Source organism: Leuciscus leuciscus (assembly GCF_965113295.1).
Source record: "Leuciscus leuciscus genome assembly, chromosome: 3".
Taxonomy (NCBI): Eukaryota; Metazoa; Chordata; class Actinopteri; order Cypriniformes; family Leuciscidae; genus Leuciscus; species Leuciscus leuciscus.
The window spans coordinates 21,269,944-21,285,319 of record NC_138727.1 but is presented as its reverse complement, the minus strand read 5'-3'; the positions used below and the strand labels follow the sequence as shown (position 1 = coordinate 21,285,319).

The following is a 15,376-nucleotide window of genomic DNA, read 5'->3' as shown; positions in this document are numbered from 1 at the left end:
AAATAGGAGACTAGACGAGAAGACTGCAAATATCACTATTAAAATGGATCGTCCAATAGGGGGCACTTGACGGCTCAGAAAGCAGGATACTCCAGTGAGGCACATTCAGATCTGAGGAGTTGTTTGTCTTGGTTCTACTCTGAAGTATACTAATTTAACTCAGTTTATTCCAAGGAATATTGTCTGATCCCCTCATGCGTTCCGCACACGTAAATCTCTCTCTCTCTCTCTCTCTCTCTCTCTCTCTCTCTCTCTCTCTCTCTCTCTCTCTCTCTCTCTCTCTCTCTCTCTCTCTCTCTCTCTCTCTCTCTCTCTCTCTCTCTCTCTCTTTTTGTGTGTGTGTGTGTGTGTGTGTGTGTGTGTGTGTATACATATTCCCAGTCTAGTAAACGGTAAGAAAAGTAACCACTATCATGTGACAAAACCGTGCACGTGTTGCTTCAGCATTCATGTGGACAATAATTTTGTCAGTTATAATTTTCTAAATATTGTCTTGAATTAAAAATACTGAGGAAATGTGTTTGAAGAAGAACTGAAAATTGATCCATCTGACCAATTGGAGACAACAGTCTTGCTGCTAAGCCCCTCCCATTTCAGTTTCCCGTGTTTTATCAAGCGCTTTCTACTCGTTCTATTTCTATTAAGTATAGGTAGGCAGTCAGAACATTTCAAGCAGCAAATTACTCATTGTAAACTTAATTAATCAGTGCTAAGAATAATATTTTCTACTGTTTATAAAACGTGTTTTAGACAAAAGCTGGAAGACGTTAATCTCGAGTCAATCGGTTCTGGTTGCTTAGTTTATCTTAAAAATCCTAGAGATTGTACGAGACAGAAATGCGGGTTATCTAGTGCTATTCGTGTATAACGTTACACCACATTCATTTCCATAGGAAGAGGGCTGATTCGTTGTCTTATGTAAAGTCTTATAATAACTGCTAAGCAATGGCTGGAACAGTAAGTCTAGAGCTAGACCCCATCTTTCTGAAGGGACTGGGGTACCTTCACTCCAAGAGCAAAGACTCAGCAGAGAAACTTAAGGCCCTGCTGGATGAGTCTTTAGCCAGGGGCAGTGACTCCATCTATAGGACATCACTGAAGGTGATCAAATCACAAATGTATTTTTATGTTTGGAATTTAAGTGTTAGATGTATTAATTTGTGTCTCATTTTCCATTCATTAGGAAGCCGAAGTGAGCAAAGTGTCATTACCAAAAATGACCAAACAAGACTCCAAATCCTCCTCCAGTTCATCATCATCATCATCCATCACCAGCAGCAGCAGCAGTAAATCCAGTAGCTCAGAGAAGACCAAAAAAGAGAGCGAGAAAAGATCTTTGGAAAAGGTTTTTTGCACTATTGTTTATTGTTGTAAATATGATATAACTTGAAAAGCTCAACCTAATAAAAGATCATATGATATTTAGATTAGGGTTGATCCTGGAGAAGGAGCGGAGCCACCTAAAAAACCTCGTGTGGAAAAGCAGGACAGTCATCCCGCTCCGATTGCTTTTCAAACCAAGGACATTCCCATCCCAGATTTCACAGACATTGATGAAACCAACGCTGATGACTTTGCCATGGAAATGGGTCTTGCTTGTGTGGTTTGTCGGTGAGTAATGTAGAATATCACACCGGCCTAAACTAAGGCCTGGTTACCAGAGGGTTACTGGTTCGGACCCCACAAGGATCATGATTTATCACCATTGTGACACGGATGCCCGGTTTCACAGACAAGGTTTATGCTAGTCCCAGACTAAAATGCATGTTTGAGCTGTTTTAACTGAAAGCATCTTGCACTGATAGGCTATATCTTCAAATATGTCAGTGCCATTGTTTTGTGTCAAGATGCACACCAGTAATGTTTTTTCTAAGGCAAAAAGAAAAAAAAAGAAAAGCTACTTAAGTTAATGTAAGTAAAGTCTTACTTTAACTAAGGCCTAATCCTGGCTTAATCTAAGACCTGTCTGTGAAACCGGGTCTTAAACTAGCTACTCCTGCTTAACTGAGCCTGTAAAGTAATTTTGGATAAAAGATGTTAAATGACCACTTGCTTTCTTACTATAAATAAATGCATTTCAAAATAAGTACAAAAAATTAACTAAAACCAAACGGCAACCTGCCTGTCTCTCTTTTGAAACCAACACGGAAGTGATTTACACTGCAATTCATCGACTGGGCGCTAGAGGATGGATGCAAAAGAGAGTCAATACCATATAAATGCCCAACTTCACAGCAGAAAAAAATTTGTTTACAGCCTGGTGCAAAAAGTGGTTTTGGTCTATATAGCTAAATTTGCCCTTCATGAAAACTGTGAGGGGGTGAATTATTTTATAACTCATCCGTTTAAATAATATTAAGCCCTAAAGTTCTGCCTAATTAAGGGCATGGCCACTTCAGTGACAGGTGAATTGCCACTGCTATCACTACTAGTTAGCGTCACGTGTCAAAATTAGGTAAATACAACACCAGATGAACAACAACACATGACATATTACACCGTGTCTTCGTTTATTTAACAAAAACTAGGCCATAATGTGTGACAAACTAAGTACACACTTACTGCTTCCATAGGAATTAAGAGGGTAAGTAAGTAGTAGTCCGGCGCTGCTTACAAGATGTCTTTGATTATTTGATCATCACCAAGCGTGATCACCTCTATAAAAGCAGAAGTTTTGGCAGTTTGCTGCTCTAGAGCATTCAGTGTCTTAACACAATGCCAAGGAGGAAAGACATCAGCAATGATCCAAACAATTTTAAGTCCATCATTCTACAGCGAGGAAGATTCATTATTATAAAGTCATATAGAAAATTATTACTTCAAGTTATTGCTGCTAAAGGAGGTTCTACAGGCTATTAAATCATAGACTCTGAACTTAGTTTGTCACACATGATGTCTCCATTTTGGCTTTATTTTTGTTAAATAAATAATGACATGATATAATGGCATGTGTTGTTCATCTGAGGTTGTATTTACTTAATTTTAATACCTGATGTTTTTTTGTTTTTTTATTTTTTTTTATTAAACTATGCCCTGATATGTAATACCATAGAATTCAAAAGGGTGTACTTTCTTTTTCACATGACTGTATGTGTGAAATTAATCCAGCTTTCTTTCCTCTCAGGCAAATGACAGTCACTTCTGGCAATCAACTAGTGGAGTGTCAAGAGTGTCATAATCTGTATCATCAGGAGTGTCACAAACCTCAAGTTACTGACAAGGATGTCAATGACCCACGGCTAGTGTGGTACTGTGCTCGATGCACCAGGCAAATGAAACGAATGGTGAGAATTGCATGACAATAAGACATTTGATATAATACACTGAAAAACTTTGGTGTAGACATTTTTTTCACTCAGAAATTGCTAATAAATTTCACAAAGAAACAGCAGGTTATATTGAATTAACATGACATTTTGAAGTAGTAAGACTGAAGTAGTATTTTCTTGTAAAACATGCTCCAATAATATTTGTCGAAAAATATTTTTTTACGGTATAGTAGGAACACTCAATATTATGTGTTTTTTTAATGTCTCAGGCCCAAAAGACGCAGAAGCCTCCACAGAAACCAGCTCCTGCTTTGGCAACAGCTGTACCTATGTTGAAAGATCCACTAGTGAAGAAAGCTGAACTAAAGCCTAAACCTGAAACGACTGGTTCATTCCAGGCCTTTAAGAGAACAGAGGTGAAGGTGAGTGTATTCACACAAGTAGAGATTATAGACAGGGGTCTCAGACTCAAAGTACCTGTGTCAATTGAACAGTTAAAGGGTTAGTTCACCAAAAAAATTTAAGAATTGTCATCATCTACTCACCCTCATGTCATTCCAACCCTGTTAGACTTTCATTCATCTACTTTAAATGAAATCTGAGAGCTTTCTGTCCCTCCGTTGACAGCTACGCAACTACCAATTTGTTGCTTCAAAAAGTTCATAAAGAGATCGTAAAACGAATCTGTATGAATCAAGCTGCTTAGTCCAAATCTTGATCTTAAAGAGTTTTGAACGCTTTATATGATGAACAGATTGAATTTAGACTTTTATTCTTTTTTTTTTTATAACATTCATCAGCGAACATAAATGCTCAACCTGCGTAACGCACAAGAATGAACCTCACTGGTTCTCGCACACCGAGCAAACATGCTTGAGCTTCTGTTTACATCAACTGATGTGTGAGTTGAATGTTTATATGTGAATAAAAGCCTAAAATTAATTCTGTTCATCATATAAAGCGATCGTGTCTCTTCAGAAAACTGGACTAAACTGCTCAATTCATATGGATTTGTTTTATGATCTCTTTATGCACTTTTTTTTTTTTAGCATCAAAGTAGTAGTTACCTGAACTGTCAATGGAGGGACAGAAATCTCTCAGATATCATTAAAATATCATTTGTGTTTCGAAGATGAACGAAAGTTTTACAGGTTTGGAACGACATGAGGGTGAGTAAATGGTGACAGAATTTTCATTTTTGGGTGAACTATCCCTTTAAAGTCTAAGAAAAATCACAAGCTGGCTTTAATGTAACGGTCAGTAATTATCTTAATATAAAAGAGCTCAAATAAAATACTGGAAAAATCTACTGTCCGAAATGGCACACTATACACTGACTATACTTTGCACTCTACCATAATACATGAACTTTATAAGGTTATTTTGTTATCCAACATCGATAGGCCATTGATAGGTCTGACAGCCCCTCACCCTCCAGTATGTAAGGACAGTTGTGCATGGAGTAATTAAGTGTATCAGTCAGGTATTTGATGTGTATCTTTTCTTTTTGGAATTTTCAGTGTGAAAACATCCAGTTCTATAGTTATCTAGTTTTATTTATATACTGTGAGAAAGGCATGAGAGATCAGTACGCCAATGTATAATGTCCGTTATGAAGTCTCATTAAGTACTTTTCTTCTTCTGTCCAGGCGCCTGCGGCATCAGGAAACGCCTCCGGCAGTAGCTCATCTTTGCCCCAAGGCCTTACAGGATGGGCTGCCTTTACCAAGACCTCAAATGTTGGACCTTCCAGTACCAAGTTGAGCACCAGTCAGCCAGGTAGCAGTAAATCAACCCCACCTCCCTCAGGCTCTAAACCTGTGGGGCTCTCTGCACTGGCCAATGTTAAGCCAGGTCTGGCTAATAAACCTTCAGGAGGCAGCGGTGGTGGAAGTGGTAATGGGAACAATGGCTCCAGCACGGTACCTATGAAACCACCCCCTCCACTCACACTTGGCAAGCAGGTTTTGAGCCGTTCGGCCAGTGGAGATAGCTTGGGAAAAATGACTGTGACTGGATCTTTGTCTCCTGGGGCAGCACCCTCTAGCAGCCTGGGAGGCAATGGTGGGTCTGGAGGCAATGGAGGGGGCAACGGGGGCAATAGTGGTGGCAGTAGCGGCAACAACAATAACAACAGCAGTGGAACAAAAGCCTCAGCAGATGGCAAGGCGCCCACTTCCCAGGAGTCTCAGCTCAATGCTATGAAACGCCTGCAGATGGTGAAAAAGAAAGCAGCACAGAAGAAACTGAAGAAATGAGGACGAAGCCAGGCTATTATGTTAAACAGCAAGTCAAATCCGGTTTTTCAAATCATATACTTGAATGTTACTGGTCTTTCTGAAGCGGTTTGGTTTGAAGATGTACCTCATTCTTTCTAAACCATTCACGTTATTGAAAACAAGCTGCTCATTTTAACGTGTTTAATAAATAACACCTTTTTTTAAAGAAATTTAATCTTGTCATTTTTAACCCACAAAAAAACAGACAAGGTCATTTGCATGATTATAAATCATTTAATAATCACATAAGATGTATATGTATATGTATATATATATATATATATATATATTAATATAACTATATACAAATAGTTAAAATATATATATTTTCTTAATTATCAACATGTTGTCCATAACATTTTTTTTATATAGTTCAAGTAAACACTGTTGGTAGCATCATGTAGTGCAAAAATATTTGTGCGGGATTGGCCTTCATTAAGCAATTAATTTATAATTCATATTTTTCTTCCTTTAAATAAAAATATTAATAGACATTAAAAAATAGCTTCAGGCATATGACATCTTTCCAAGGTAGTTTGCTGGAACGTAGCCACGTTGTCCATTAGATTCAGCGAGCCACCAGTCTTTGTTACCACCGAGGTCTGAAAACTTAAGAATACGAACATGCTGGTACTCCTGAAGCGTGAGCTCTTGTTCACAGCGCGCCTGGAATGCATAAACTGCATAGAACTGCAGAAAAAAGAGAAGTAAAATTAGTGTCTTGTTGTTATTCTCTTTATATCATTCAGCTTGACAACAACAACACAGTCTCAAAACAGGAAAGCTGAACTTTAGAGATCAGATGTCATTTTAGTTTTAAACCGCAAAAAAAAAAAAACTTTATTGCAACATAACAGTATCTGAAAATCAGTTTGTCTCATTGACAATAAATGATTTGTCCTTCTAGCCTTTCCGGGACATATGACCAGTAGATGGCGCTGTCTATCCATTCACAATATAACATTTTTAACTCGATTGACCCCATTCGCTCAAGTCGTCTATTGATCTTGAACTTTTCTGCCTCCTGAAACAATTATTTTTCTTCTAATGTTATAGCCAAGGTCATGTTGGCTAACAAAATATTAATATGATATTAAGTGATGATTAGTATCATAGCCTAACATTCTTCAACCCATCACAAGACAAATCCTCATGTATACATTATTTAGGCCGCATTTACACTGCAGGTACTGATGCCCAATTCTGATTTGTTGACTATTTCAGTTTTTTTTGTCTGTTCGTTTTTTGACGACCAGCTTACATCATCTTTTAAAAAAGACCCATATCCGATATCTGCATTTCCACTATACACTTGGCGAAACAACCAAAGGTAGACGTATTGACCAGGAAAAGCTTGGGCCGAAAAGAAAGTGAAAATGGCACGATTTGCAGTGGACGCTAGTGATAGGGACGAAACCGCCTATGCCGAGTCCGAGTCAAGACCGAGTCTTTGAAGGGTCGAGACCGAATCCGTTGGTTTTCAAATACAGTCGAGTCCGAGTCAAGACCGAGTCTTTGAGGAAGCAAGTCCGAGTCGAGACCGAGTCTTTAGGAGTCGAGACCTAGACCATAAAACATGTCAGTTTTCATATTCATGATTTAATATCACCCCAGTTAATAATCAACAGTTAGGCCTACAGACTAAGCTAGATTGGGAATTGTTTAGAGGAGCAGTCTTAACGTCTTAATATGGACTATGCTTTTACTATCATTAAAAAAATCCCTACCACATGCATCATCTTCTGCCTATTTGATGATGGCAGACTTGTTGCTCATCTTGCCGCCGCTCTGTGATCACACCAGGCAGCAACTGAAGTGAAGTCACTGACACTGACCTACTGACACTCAACGGCAGCAGAGCCATAGAGATAAATAAACGGCTCTGACGGCAGTATCTTTGCACTGCACCATAGGATGTCATTTTCAAATAATGCCCGTCAACATTGCATTTTATTATTATTGTTGTTATGTGTTGTGTGGTTTTTTTATATGAACATAAAAAAATGCGTTGGAAATTTTTTTTCCGAGGACTCGGTCTGAAATTACGAGTCCTTCTCCTCCCACTGTGGTCCGAGACCGAGTAAAGACCGAGTCTTTGAAGGAACAAGTCCGAGACGAGTCCGAGAAAGCAGAAATCAGTCTCGAGACCGGACTCGAGTACTACATCACTAACGCAGATGAAATGATAATTCAAGCTTAAGCTTTTATTATCTTTAAAGGTCAACAAAACATTGGGTTGAGCATTTGTCCTCCATTGAAAAGAGTCATGTGATCACGGTTGGTGCCCACCTGAGTTGACGTTATGCTTTTTCAATGACGTATGACTTGCATTGAAAGGAATATCCGATCTATCCACTTACATGGCAGACGCAAATGCATGTTTCCGATGCATATCAGATTTTTTCAAATTTTTTTCCTGTTTGTGGGTCATATCCGATCTGTGCCGCATGGCAGGAAAACATCGCAATTGGTTCACTTGAACCATATAATGTAAATGCGGCCTTAGTGAACAATATTCTTTTTCACTTGACACACATCACAGTAAAGTAGTCGGAATGCCATTTCATGTTGTCTTTACTGCTTGACATAAAGCAAAATCCATTGAAGTCCTCCAGGTAGTATTAAAAATGTTCAATTATACTTTTTCAAAAATGTGAAACATCACTTTACACTACAGTTAATTATGGTCCTCTTTAATTTGATTGGCTTTACAGTTGGGCTGAAATTGCAAAGCACTGGGACATTTGAATGTTCCTATTACTCCACTTGTCTGTTTGTGGCATTTCACACAGGCTATCAGTGACCCATTCTGCAGGTCACTTCGTTTCGCCAGTAAATGAATGAAATCAATGACTGATTATTCAAAAAACATTGATTCATTCAGGAAGGAAACACCACTATGTTTTGCTCGGAGGCATGCAATGGTTGTTCCTGTTTGTTATAGTTTGGAACTATTTCCATTGGTGGAGCAAAAATGGACAAAGTAGCTGGAACATTGTGTCTAAAATGTTAGTTTTTCAGTTAGTTTCCTTGTTTATTGAACTATTGTTTACAAGCAATCAAAATAATAATTGTTCTGTTGTGAACATGCTGTTCTATGCTGTTGTTGCTCTGAACTCAGACTTCCCACCCACAAAGTTTGGAAACCAAAATTCAATTTCAAAACCCAAAATAAAATTTGGGTAATTTAACTCTTTATGCTGTTCAGGATGTTGTGTTCTCAGGTGATACAATAAGCCAGGCAACGAGGCGCCTGTTTTTGTTAATTTTATTGCGACTATCTTAATTTTTTTGTCATGGTAAAGTGCGTTCACACAGCTGACATGTTTACATTTTGTAGCTTATCCATCTTGTGTGCTCGAAATAGACACTGACACATGAAAACGTGTCATCAGAGAAACCTGTTAACTGTCATTGTACTTTTGCCGCACTTTTTTAATTGCCTTTTTTCCATATCACATATTTTAGAAATCAATAAATTAGGTATCATCTGAAAGTGTAAACATTCAAAGTTCATCCTGTGAAAACAGTTTTGAAATGAGACATTGCGTTTCCATGGAAAACGGGTACTTAAAACCTTTTAGCCTTTCAATTTGTATGATATAAACATCATCAAAACTTGGTTAGATATATGGCTTTGATTTTCTAGCAAAATTATATTGTAAAATGTATATTTTGTATAAAACAAAAGATTTAGTTTAGTACATTTTGCTTTACAGTAAACTTAAACTATTATAACTTTTTTACACTTTAATTTTTTTAAGCTGCTTTTACTTCTGCAATAATTTTGTAGGTTTGTATTTCAAAGCATTCTCTAATTACAACCATCTGAGTTCAGATATGCTTTAGATAAATATAATTTTTTTGCTGTTTCGGGTGAATATTTTCAGTTGGCAAAATTTCAGTGCATCACTAGTGCTGATATTTGGAACAACGGCACACTTGCATGTGTGAAATTGATTAAATATCCTTTAAGTCTTGTGTACCACACACACACTTTCCATGTGTCTTACATATTGGTCCTCAGAGTGGTCCGGCTCGTCCTGTGGTCCAGACTGAGGGGACATACTGTCTGAAGTGCTGTTCGGACTGAAGCTCCTCATACTACTGCTCCTGCTGCCCGAGACAAACAGACTCAGATTGTCAAAGTCATCTGGCCTTTCAGTCACCTCTCGCTGGGGGTTGTAGGCTTTCAGGAATGAGGAGTACACATAGCCTTGCGTACCTAAACACACACACACACACACACACACACACACACACACACACACACACACACACACACACACACACACACACACACACACACACACACAAAGACAAAGAGAAATGTCATTATCAACAGCAGGAGCCTGGTTAACCGAATAGGAGCAAAATAATGGCAGCTTTGTAAGACCACAAGAGTGAACGTCATCTCAGACAGATCAGTTTCAGACCTCAAACTAATTAAATGAGTTGTCTGAAGGATCATGGATTACACTTTTCACATTCTTTTTTTAATAATACAATTCAAATATCATAGCATAACATTATTATTGTGATATTTAAAGATTTCAAGTAAATATTTCAAGGGCTTTATTGGCTGAACTCTTTTTTTCTACTTCCAGTCACTGTTTTTTTTTTTTTTTATCCCCCAATGACCTGAAACTCCTTTCAATAGTTGATAACAGACATGTTGATCACCTTACATAACAAGAATGCTGGTCCTGTTGTGAAGCAACAGTCTCTGTGGAGTTAAGGCTAGTTTATAGACATGTGACGAAAGAAAATCCTTATGGGATTTCATTACTCTCTGCTGTAAGGTTATGAAGTTCAACAGCAGATAGATAGGATGCATACAAAATTTCCACCAGCCTTATTAATGCTTTAGTTAATGGTGTCTACTGTAAATATCATTGTGTTTACAAGTATAAACTCTCATGTGAATTAATAGCGTAAGCGTGAGCAAACGTTAAAAAAAACTGGTTACACTTTAAAATAAAATTCAATTTGAACATTTGCATTTAACATTTAACATGCATTAGGGTATGTTAATGATAGGTTAATGTTAAAGTAGGTTAATGTTAATTTATACATATTGTACATTGTTAATTAATATTCATTCATAATATATTTGTTAATGTTTATTTTTACAACTTGATACAATACAATGTTAAAATGTAATAATTTATGTAGAAATGAACATTAGCTTAAGACTAATGAAAACTATAAAAGTACATTTTAATTTAATGACAGCTACTGCATCAACAAATGTTAACATGTAGATCTTACAAAAATATTAGCAACACAACTGTGATAATAATAAGAAATGTTTTCTGCAGCCACAATAGATGTGTTGTAGACAGTGTACATCTTGACTTATCAATATTTAAAACTTCCCTCTTATATGCTATGCATTATTATACATCTTTTTTTTTTTTTCTGAAAATAAATGAAAGTGTATTTGAACACAAGTAAACAAACTTACTCCCAGTGTGTACCAGCCAGCGGCTGCTGCTGCCCATTGGGTCTTTGTCTTCCAGCAGGGCCACTAGCTCCCCCTCCAGCAGGCTGATGTCTTTTTCCTGACAGGCATTGCAATTGCGCTTGAGCTGATAGAGCCGATCCACTGCATACTCTTCCAGGAGCCAGGCTCTGTGCTCCTCAGTCTGTCTGAAGATCTCTGGGGCCTGAAGAGAAATTTACACTCAACTGAGACCTTAATAGCAATATGGGTTTACCCAAATAAATTTATCATTTGTAATCATACCATTTTCTTGTCCCGTTTCTCAAAGCTCACTTTGCGCTCCATCAGCTTTTGGGAATTTTCTTTGAAGAATCCAAGGTTGTTCAGCTCCTCCATGATAGAATTTTGGACTTCACTAAAGTTCGACAAGGGAACCTGGATAGAATGACCAATGCAATGATTAAAATGCATATACTATAGATCAGTGATTCTTAACCAGGGGACATCAAGAAACTTCCACGGGTGCCCTAATAAGTCAAATAAATGTATATTAACATAATCTTAATTAAAATGCTAAAAACACAAACTAACAATCTAAATAACACCAACTTTTTATTATTATTATCAAAACAGAAGTCCCAGAGGTACATATCAGACTAGATATGTGAGCCTTTGAATATTTTCTTGTACAAACTTGGATTTAAAAAAGTTGAGAACCATCGTTGTAGATGAAACAACCACTGTAATGGTTAAAATGTTATATTACACTTTTGAATATGCTTTATATTTATCTCCATTATTACTGTTTTACAGAAAGTAACTGTAACAAATTATCATGTATCCTACTGAACTTGAATTTTCAAATGTCATGTTCTGTGGGAAGCTATACTTGTATGCGTAAAGATCCTTTATGTTTAGAATATAACAGGCTATTGGTTTTGGATAACACAAAGGTTGTAGGTTTGAATCCAACCATGGACCACATAAGTAACCTGATATGTTGTAAAATCACCATTATGCCTTTGAACAAGACACTTAAAACTGGGGTTTCCAAAATGAAAAAGGAAACCTTTCTCTACATTTCAAAATAATTTTGGGATTTTTTTTTTAAATCATAATTTTTTTGTATGTTCTGCCTGCTTTAACTCACCGGTAGCTGGTGGACAGGCGGTTGGGCTGCATCCATCAGCTTTCTAATTAATTTCACTATACAAATCAAGCAGTTGGTGAGGATGGTCCTGACAGCTCGGTTGAAGCATTGCAGCTCATCCAGCAGCTGGGCATTGAGGGCCTCGTAATCTCGTTTGGCCAGGCCCTGTTCCTCTTTGGAGGATCGGGAATCCAACTGGCTGCAGTAGTCCAACAGTTTATCGTAGCGCTTCTGTATCAGCTTCTGTGGTGATGCAAACATTCCCAGCAGGCTGGAGAGAGGAGCCAGAACTAGATGCTCCATATGATCTTTCTGAGGAACACAAACCATACACATTTTTAAGCTGCTATTTGCAGCAGATGCAGACATTTAATAGGTTTACAGCCCTTACAGACTAAATGCTTTGATTGAAAAGGAAGCATAATGACACAATTGTGTGTATGAAATGTGAAAAATTAAGGGAATACTATAGTGAATCTCACTTAGCCAAAATATTAGAGTGCCGCAGTCTGTATGATGGCTTTGAGCTCATATTGTGCATTATTGTACTTCCTGTTGCTTATATGTAATTTTAAAGAGAAACTTAGCTCACTTAAAATTTTAAAATGACCATCCATGACTGTTTGAGAATGTTTCACAGTGCAGTTGCTGACAAGAACTGAGGGGAAATTTTACTCCATAGTTTATGCAAATACATCTTTGTGTGTGTGTGTGTGTGTGTGTGTGTGTGAGGGGAAACACTTACAAATTGTTTGTATGGGTCATTGCCATTCCTCTTTTGCTGAAAGCCATTGGTGTCTATTTTGTCTGGATCCTTCATTATAGTTTCTAGGTCCTGTGCATTTTGAACAGCAATGGATATCATCTCCTACAGTAAAGAGAAATATAAAAACAGGACATAGTACTGATTAACATTTATATAATTCAATTAATTCAGGACCCAGATCTACATATATAAAATCGAAATAAATAAATAAATATATAAATATAATATATTTAGAACACATTATTTAAAAGTTTGAGTGCTTTCGATTTCCAAATTTACAGTAGAATGGGGCTAGGCCTTTTGGATGTTTTTTTTCTTCTTTTTTTTCTAAATAAACCCTCAGTAACCAGCACTATCTCAGCACTTTCCTATGCTGCAAAAATTGTCCTGAACCACGCAGCCATTTTAAGATTGATTTTGAGGGCTGATTTATATAGAATGAATTTAGTCATTTATATATGTATGAGACTTTATCACATAGGTTACATATAGGCTACTTTATTTTCTTATTTTTTTGTCAAGGTGATTAAATTAACTTTTTTTTAGAAACTGTTAAATAAATGCAAGGATAGTATGTGAGGTACAAAGTACCCCCTATAAAAGACCTGCTAAAGCAGAAATGAAAACACCACCCAAAACATTGTTAGTTTTTCAAAGGAGGAAGATGGACAATACCTAGTGCAGCAGATTTTTTCTATAAATGAAATTAATCATATTTGCGAAGGATGTGTTAACACTGACTGCTCTAATCACAATGGAAATTAATTTGTGAAATATTGCTGTACTAACAGTGAGGTTGGAAATGTGCATTGCACTGTTCTACAGCAAAATAAAACAACAATACTTGAAATGTTATAAAGAGATGTTTAAGGCAAGACACCACAGGTGAATAAGCTAAAAAAGAAAAAAACTAATAGATATCACTCATATTTCCCCAGGTGATTAATCAAAGTAGCTACATTAAGACAGTTCTGTCATGACAACTCTCTGAGAGACTGACATGGTAATGGTAGTGGATATGGCAATTTTAATGTATTTAGTCTTGGCGGAATAGATCTGCTATGCTATGACTTGCTACTGCCAATACATTCACAGACATTGCTGTGAGCATGTAAGACAAGCTGCTCCTGCACATGTAACATACATGAAATAACCCCACGTAGCAGATCTAGACAGGTGGAGCTGGGGAAGGTGGAGAGTTTCTGAACACTGCAGACTGCTAACAGCAACACTGGTATTTGTTTGCATGTTGAGTTATGTAGATGACGATGTGATCTCTACCAAATGAGTTTTAAGGACTTATCAGCCTGCACAACCTAGAGTTTCATGCCAAAACTTGGTATTATTACATTGTTAAAATGTTGTGTTGTTTAAACAAGCAAATTATGCATTATCTAACTAAATATGCACTAGTTTGCATACATTTCCAGAAGACTTAATTTGAACATTGGATGAAGCCAGGGTCAAAATTCTGGTTTCATTTTGTTGGCATAATAGAGTTAAAGGTTTTTACAGAGGTTTTGAATATAAATTTGTATCTCTCCATAAATTAGAAAACAGCCAGATTTTATAATTTTTTGCATGTTTTAGGAATAATAATAGTTCTAAATAATCTATAATAAAATGTTCTAAAAATATTCCTAAAAACTTGTATATGAACAAACCCCATCTGTTAAAACTATAGAATAAATATATGAATACAACTTTTTTGATGTATGTAAGATAATTTTGGTGTATGTAGGGCTACTGAAGAGGGGATTTCTGGCTCAGTGCATGAGAACAAAAATAACTAATTAAAAAAAGCCTTTAAATATATTTTTAAAATCTACAGATGCAAATATATAATTTGTAATAAAATAAACGCTTAAATCTGTATTTGGATGTTTTCTTTCCACTAGTCTGTTATGGAAGCAAAATAGCCCAAAAATCTCCAAATGTACAAATGTATGGAAATACTATTGCCTAAAGTGTCTTTCCTTAATTGCATCTATTTTTGTATAACTAAAAATATGTCACATGTTTCTTCATACCTGAGTATAGAGCAAGTAACAGCTGATGTTTTTCACTAGCTGTCTCACAGCTTTCTCAAGGCAACGGAAAAGTTTTTCCTCCTTGTCAAACGCTTCATCTCTCACCTGTGGAGAAGAGAAAAGCTGCCTTTACAGAGGCCTGAGTAAAAACATGGTTATTTTTGCCTCGTTTGGTTAAAGTACCTGTGGCTCAACGCCAGTGAGCATCTTAAAATAGCTTGTCAGGCGGTCAGATTTCTTCCTGATAGAATGAATGTTGAACTTGTTGAGTTTAACCCTCAGTGAGGTTTCATCGTCACTCCTCTTGTACTTCAGCACTGAAACAACAAAAGTGTCATATTTGCAAACTTTAATACTTACAAAGCAAACACAACAAAAATCTTTTATACGTGAGTTTTATAGACATGCATGGTTGCTTTAACCCAAAATACTTTCT

General features: G+C 36.8%; 2 protein-coding genes across 2 annotated transcripts; one reads left to right on the top strand and one right to left on the bottom strand.

Annotated features, from left to right (window-relative positions):
* The first annotated feature begins 403 nt into the window (after nucleotides 1-403).
* On the top strand, nucleotides 404-5,714 carry LOC309495802 (integrator complex subunit 12). The gene is made up of 6 exons (XM_082165670.1): nucleotides 404-1,101; nucleotides 1,184-1,345; nucleotides 1,427-1,611; nucleotides 3,125-3,284; nucleotides 3,539-3,691; nucleotides 4,919-5,714. The coding sequence occupies exons 1-6, from the start codon at nucleotides 946-948 to the stop codon at nucleotides 5,525-5,527; spliced, it is 1,425 nt and encodes a 474-aa protein (XP_082021796.1). The 5' UTR covers nucleotides 404-945; the 3' UTR covers nucleotides 5,528-5,714.
* Nucleotides 5,715-5,831: 117 nt separating this feature from the next.
* LOC309495807 (rho guanine nucleotide exchange factor 38-like) lies at nucleotides 5,832-15,285 on the bottom strand. Its single transcript, XM_082165675.1, has 8 exons — nucleotides 15,124-15,285; nucleotides 14,941-15,045; nucleotides 12,890-13,012; nucleotides 12,145-12,456; nucleotides 11,298-11,429; nucleotides 11,016-11,217; nucleotides 9,562-9,773; nucleotides 5,832-6,238 (listed from the first exon to the last, which is right to left on the bottom strand). The coding sequence occupies exons 1-8, from the start codon at nucleotides 15,145-15,147 to the stop codon at nucleotides 6,056-6,058; spliced, it is 1,293 nt and encodes a 430-aa protein (XP_082021801.1). The 5' UTR covers nucleotides 15,148-15,285; the 3' UTR covers nucleotides 5,832-6,055.
* Between the last annotated feature and the right edge of the window lie 91 nt (nucleotides 15,286-15,376).